Source organism: Trachurus trachurus, assembly GCF_905171665.1.
Source record: "Trachurus trachurus genome assembly, chromosome: 19".
NCBI classification, from domain to species: Eukaryota; Metazoa; Chordata; class Actinopteri; order Carangiformes; family Carangidae; genus Trachurus; species Trachurus trachurus.
In genome coordinates this window covers 19,968,347-19,975,473 of record NC_139913.1, presented here as the reverse complement: position 1 = coordinate 19,975,473, position 7,127 = coordinate 19,968,347, and the positions used below count along the sequence as shown (strand labels likewise).

Below are 7,127 nucleotides of genomic sequence, written 5' to 3'. Positions count from 1 at the left end.
ACGTACAGGAACTGCACGGTTCTCTGAGTCACTTCAAGCGCCCCTATTAATGTAACACACATTTGTTGCATTGTTGATATACAAAAAAATGATGAGTGCAGCTTCCCAGACTAATGTGAATTTCAAGTGGTTCTCCAGTCAATAATGAAACTGCCAAGCCCACTTACACATCCATCTGTGATGTTCCATTTTACACATCATTATTTCTACCTTTGCTCCACAACTTGTTTCTGTCGCACCTTGTGACATTGATTTATTTGTTAAGTTTTGTGTTTGCATGCTGTTTTAGTTTCAAGTTAATGTTCTTGTAAGAATTATTCATTACACCTCAGCTTTGTGTTTCTACTGCGGGCGTTTGGGTAACCTTTAACCTTTGTCATTATGTTCTTAGCTTTTCATTTTTTGAATTTTATCCCAGTCTAATACTTGTGTCTATGTATACAGTACCATTGTGTGTGTCTGTTTTGTGTGGACTGCTGAAACACCTTTTATATTTTCTGTTGTCTGTGAACAGTGCTATATAAATTTAATAAACTTTATTATTATTTATTATCATTTTGATGGCTCATTACTTTTAAAATGGCACAATGAAAATCAGCCATTAACCATTTATTCAGCTTTGTAACATCAGACATAAAACACACGCTGCTAAACTTTGAACAGATACATGGCGCCATTTGACATCTTTTCCATTCCCATGAATATTATTGATTGAGTTGAAATGAGGGCTTTCATGTTATTCCCCACAGAAAAAAGGCTATAACATGACATGTTGTGAATAGAGGAACCTATGTGTGTGCATATATATATGGAGCATGAACACTCAAGCTAAATAAATGATGTAAAAATAGGAAAACTTTGAAGTACATGACAACTTGACAAGGCTGCCACAACAAAACCCTTTATAATGTTGAGTCCTAAATAATATGTTTTCAGAGGAATGTGTGGTTTGAAGAACTTGCTTGGTCTAAGGGAGTCTGTGTGTGACGTCACCCCTGACCTTTCGGCCTCTCTCATCTGTTAAGCATTGCTAATGCCACCCAGGACACCTGTTGTTGTCTTGACCAAAGCCTTCTGAGTCTAAAGACCCTGCTCAGCCTGTGGTACTAACTGCTCATGTCACTCCTGTGTCACCTTAACAGCTTGACAGATATCGCTGATAAGAGCGAAAGGTGATTTTACACTCTGCCATGTGCGTAGACATCTGCCAGGGGAAGGAGATCCAAAGTAATAGCTTATAGACAAAAGACAGGCACTAGTGAATTCATTTTGCAGCAGTAGTTTCCTTTATTTTCCATATTTATTGGCAAAGCAAATAGTTTTCACCACTTACAAAACATTCAATGGCACTTAAGTCTCCATTACAAGGCCACAAGACAATGTGGTTAACGCCATATAGGAGTACTAAACTCAAATATTTTTTAGACATCGACACTAAATGACGGAAAATTACACAACAGATACAAATGATTAAGGTACACCATGTACATTTGTGAGGGTTTTGATCTAGTCTGTTACATCTTTGTGTTGAATGCTTGGTTACAATATCCACAGCAACAACATCACAAATCCCAGATGAAAATATATCACAGCAGCGATGGATTTATATATCAATAATAATAATAATAATACTTTTAACATGATTCACCAAGTTTGTTCCAATGGACAAGGCAGGAGGAAAAGCACTGTGATAGACTCACTAGTATCACTGGTATCAATGCAAATGAAGAATAGCTTCCCAATAGCTTAAGGGTTTCACTAACTTCTATCAGAGAGTTAAAGCTATTGCACGTATGCTCCATTACTACACAAATGTTAAAGTGCCAAGTGGTTTTTTCCCTAGTTTCATTTCCCCTTAAAAATGACCCGAACACTTCAGGATCAGAGGTTTGATTGATGTTGGCTCTAAGCCCATTTCCTAGTTAAGGTAGAGACATAACATTAGCCAGACCTTTAATCTTTCCTCCCACACAGCACGCAAACACCAGCTCACATGCCCCTGCCAAACAGTCAGCTAGTCTGGACCTCGATGTATTTGTAGTAGTAGCAGCACACGCGTGCGTCTGTGCTGGACCAGGGTGGATTTTCATTACTTCAAAGCTTTCGAGTGTGGAGGGAGGGGCAAAGTGGGTGTTAGCTGGAATACCTGAGGGGACCTTTTTTTTTTTCCACGGTGGGTGTAGTGAAGTTGTAAAGTACCGTAATCCTGGCGGAGAACAAGTCGGTCTGTACTGTAACTCTCTGATTGCCACTGTTCTGCCTCCACAGAATTAAAGATTTGCACTTTGGTGTGTTACCACATTTCATCGCTACAGGATCCAGTTGTCTACAACTTTGTCTGTAACTACACTGCAAAAACTTTCCAAGAATATTTGTCTTATTTCTTGTCAAAATGTATAATTTGTAGTCAAAACTAATCTCTTTCCACCTCACCACCTATAAAGTAACTTGTTTTTAGATCATTTTCACTTATTTCAAACAAATTTTCACTTGAAATAAGCAGAAAAATCTGCCAGTGAAAGCAAGTTTTTTTTGTGCTTGTAATAAGAAAGAAAAACTTGCTCCACTATCAGATTTTTCTACTTATTTCAAGTGAAAATATGCTTGAATGAAGTAAAAAGTGTCTAAGTCTAGTCTTCATTTGAGTATAATTTGATTTGTTTTGACATGACATCAGAAATGACATTTTGGCTAGAAATAAGACACATATTCTTGGTAAGATTTTGAGTTTTTACAGTGTATTTGATTTTCAAATGGTTCACATATCCCTAATGTATCTCTGTGCAAAGCAGACACCAACATCAAGTCCATAAACTGCCTATCAGTGAGAGCAGGTAATAAAAAAAAAACTCTAAGTGGATGGAAACACTTAATGAAGAGAGGAGCACAGAGGCAGTTTTTAAGCATTAGGCAGCCGCTCCTGACACACCTCCAGGGGCCGTTTGAACGCTCCCCTTCCAAAGACTTCCACGTTGCTGGCGAGCCAGGAGACCACGTTCCCAGGTATGTAAGAACTACAGTTGGCCATGGACTGGATCTCCACCGGCTTCAGAATGCGGTCCCATATGTTCACCTGACTCAGCTCGCCCACAAAGGCCTGTCCGGCGTCGAAGCGCCCGCCCACCACATCCTGTAAGGGCCATAAACAGGACGGTGTACATTTACCGCACAGACAATAACAACAACAACAACAACACCATTATGAAAGGTAATTATCTTTATGTGAGGGGGAGGAGGTCATCTGTGGGACAATGGATGGACTGGTGATTAAACTTATAGTTCTTGGGTTTAATGTGTGTTATTGCCTCAGACTTATCTGGGCTGCACACACACCAGAAAGAACACTGAGGTCAAATCTTTGATGCTCATTTCTGGGACTATCTTGATCTTAGCAGCCTTTAGGGGAAGGTTACAATCTATGATTAAAAAACTAATACATGGTGAGCATTTTATAAGTTGAGTCCATGATCTCTAGACTCACTATATTAAACTGGGACTTCATGCTTTTATCAGAATTTTTCCTCCTGGCAGCGAAAAGATTGATGTGACAGAACTTCATGCTGGAGGATAAAACATACTGATAATTCAAATTAAACTGTTAACTCCATAAATAAGAAATGAAAAATCCAAATGATTAAAACAATTTGCGATCAACTGATTGGATTTTGATTAAACTTCTGGAAATTATGTATCTCATTACTTTCCTTCAGCATTTTAAATGCAAATGTGAAACTGTCTCTCTATGTTCCACAAACCTACAGTGTAAGTATATTACTGTTAATGCATAGGCCTACTGTTCTTACACAGGACATAGTTTGCAATGTGTATTTTGTACAATTGGATTTTAATAACACTATCACACTTCAGTCTTCAGCCACGCTAGCCGCTCTCCGAGGCCAAGCTTATGCACAGTGGTGCTTTGAGCTAGAGGCTAACGTAAGCATTCACGCACATGGTGATGTTTAGCACAGCTGTGGGTGATGGGGTGATGGAAATGTGATCAGTTTTGAAGATATTTGCTGCATAAATCAAATGTAAGTGAGGCAAATGGAAACTGCGACCTGATGATGGCATTAGATAAAAAGTTATTACTACTGATTCAGAGGATGAGTGAATGCTTGTAGCAACTCTTATGATGATCTAACTATGACATTTATATAACACACATCTAAATTCAAATTCACCAGATGCTGCTTTTGGTACTTTGTTGTCAGCGTGTGGCCAGAGAGGTTTTCAAACACTGCTGAGTGGATTTTCACAGAACTATACAGAAGGATGCAGCTCAAAACTCCATTTCCACATTGCTAATAATGCACTGATTGGTCCAGAGGGAAACACAGCTTGTGTGTGCAGTGACAGGTCTGCTGTTGTCTTGATAATTACTTTGTCATGATAACCTGCCACCGTCTTATTACTGCTGCTTTAGCTCTGGCTGATTTTCTTGTTTTCACTTGCAGTTCGCAAAGGGACAAGGAGCATCATAAATAACACTGCTTACTGGCAGAGCTCTGTGACATTGGGCTTTCAAGTGTTTATCTCATGCTGATATGAACATGGAGAGCTGATGGTAAATTGTGAGTGTGTGTTGCTGTCTTTGTTAAGATGATATTCCAGGTAGGTGGCGGCTTTCTTTGATCATCACAGATTGATGTCTACATGCGAAGAGACACAGGGACGCATCAAACATGATGACTCATTCTCAAAGACGTTTTGGCTTCTTTACCTGCTCCTGCCCCAGTATGATGACCCCCCCTGGTTTGATCGGGTGCCAGGCCGCCAGGTTGTCACCGGTTCCCAGCTTCGCTCCGTTTTGGTAGGCCTCCCATTGGCCGTCCCTCGTGGTCCAGGAGATGCAGATGTGGTGCCACCTTCCATCACGCACCTCTAAAGGCAACTGGGCAACCTAAAGGTCACAAAACTTTGGACTTAGTTGATGTTATGTGAATAACAACACATTAAACAGGTGAACTGATAATAAACCAGAGACAACTTGCCTTGTCATTAATGAGAAGCTCTATTGGGTTATTGCCCCATTCGATAAGCACAATTTCATTCGCTTGGCCCGGCACTCCGTATGAGAAGGGCGTCCCTATGCCGGGAGTGGCGCTGGACTTGATCCACATGCAGAGAGTGAAGGCGTACATCTCTGGCAGGCTCTTTGTGATGCGGCCGTACAGGTAGTTGGTCCTCAGGGGAAGGGACAGCTTAAACTGCTCCGGGGACTTGAAGTCTCCCCCTCCTGTAATGAGACGGGCAGGGAGAAAGAGAGATGAGACAGGGACGGGGACGTTAAGGGTGAGATGTGTCCTATGAGGTCTTTTCTTAAACTTGTAAATCTCGGTCTGAGAGTGAAAGAGTGAAAACCCCTTTCTTTGTGTTTCATATGCACACACACACACACACACGCACACACACACACACACACACACACACACACACACACACACACACACACACACACACACACACACACACACACACACACACACACACACACACACACACACACACACACACACACACACAGTAGTGGTTGAAAAGCAGCCTTGACAAAAGGTTCCTTTTATGTCAAAAATATGCATGTCTCTCTATTTTATTCGCCAGTCTCTGATTCATCAGGCTCTCTCAACTTCTTTATACACCTGAGTGCCCTTCTCTGCTTCATTTCCATTAGTGTGTCATAGGAAAAACCAGGTTGGATGCGTTAGTAGCATCATGTACCATTCTCCGATTCACTCAGCATATCCACTAATGTGCTATATCTGTCCCCATACACTATTTTATCATGATTCTATCTGTGCAGTGTCGGTGATGTAGATCTGACTGTGTTTTCCTGCACCTTTCTCCAGCTCACTGATCCTGTCCACGAGGGCGTTCAGCGTACTCTCCGTCTTCAGCCTGTAAGCAGCTGTGGCGTTGGACAGCATGCTCTTCTCCTGCTCCAGGTTGCTGACTTTCTTCAGGAGCTGTTTCTCCAGCTCCCCGAGCCGTCGCTGCAGCAGGTCGCGGAGCTCACTGGGGAAAGCAGCTCCGGATACGTTGGCGCGCATCTGATGTTGCTAAGGAAGGGATTGACAGAGCAAAGATAAGCAGGAAGTACACAGGAATAATCAGGGACAATGAGTCTCCTGAGATGTGACGCCTTGCATCACTGTGATGGAGTGAAAAGCCATTAAATATATATTCAGGATTTTTCCATTAGTGGAAATTGGAGAAAAGTGCATTTTCTGCATTGTTCTGATCAGTTTTCTTATCCTGATCAGCCATGGAAACTATCTCTGTTTGCTCATGTAAAGCACATGTAATGTGAAGAACAGAAAATAAACAATCTAAATGACCTATAGCTTCCATGTTGTAAGGCTGTCATTTAAATACAGTGAGAAAGATATTCTTTAAGCTTTTTCAACAGACCACATTACACCCTTCACATATAAACACACATGTGATAAGAACTCTGACTTTGGCCGCAGGTACAAATTTAATCTCTTCCCACTGGTTCCTGTGTTTGATCTCCACCATGCCCACTAAGGATTCTCAGAAGTGCCGGTGTGCTGCTGAGCTGTGCATTTACAATGTGTCCTAATCCTATCAATCCGCACTAACAAACAAACAGTGCTTTTACGCATGGCATGGCATGGACTTGGCACAGGGGTGGCATATCCTTTGCGCAACTGGTGGCACCTTACCTCCAGGTTCTCCAGCCGGTCCTTCAGCCCTTGCATGGTTTTTCCAAGACTATCAATTGAGTCATTCGGATCTCTGGGAACATCTCCCATTGTATTTTGTTTTTCTTTGCCCCATGAGCCCCCCTTGTCGTACTTCCTGTCGTCGGTGGCTGAGGCGCAGAGGGACAGTTTGGTGGTTAACTCGTTGATGGTGCCAACCTGTTTGGAAATGGTTTCTTTCTGCTGTAAAATTGTTTCCCGTAGCTGCATGACGGTGTTTCTGAGCTCCTCTTCTTGGCTCCCGGCGTTAAGCTCGGGCAACAACGTCACGGGGCAACTGGCATCGCCGCTCAGGGGTATCGCCCGGCAGATGTACCGCTTCCCATCGTCCGGCTGGCCGCTCGCCGGTTGACCCGAGACCAGCGCACAAAAACAGAACAATCCGTACAAAAGTGAAAACAT

At 42.2% G+C, this 7,127-nt stretch overlaps 1 protein-coding gene across 1 annotated transcript; it reads right to left on the bottom strand.

The window, feature by feature from the left end:
- Nucleotides 1-2,846: 2,846 nt before the first annotated feature.
- nptx2b (neuronal pentraxin IIb) lies at nucleotides 2,847-7,127 on the bottom strand (the record flags this gene model as incomplete). The annotated part of the gene is made up of 5 exons (XM_083993617.1): nucleotides 2,847-3,130; nucleotides 4,724-4,903; nucleotides 4,995-5,239; nucleotides 5,840-6,059; nucleotides 6,687-7,127. The coding sequence occupies 5 exons, from the start codon at nucleotides 7,125-7,127 to the stop codon at nucleotides 2,900-2,902; spliced, it is 1,317 nt and encodes a 438-aa protein (XP_083849743.1). The 3' UTR covers nucleotides 2,847-2,899.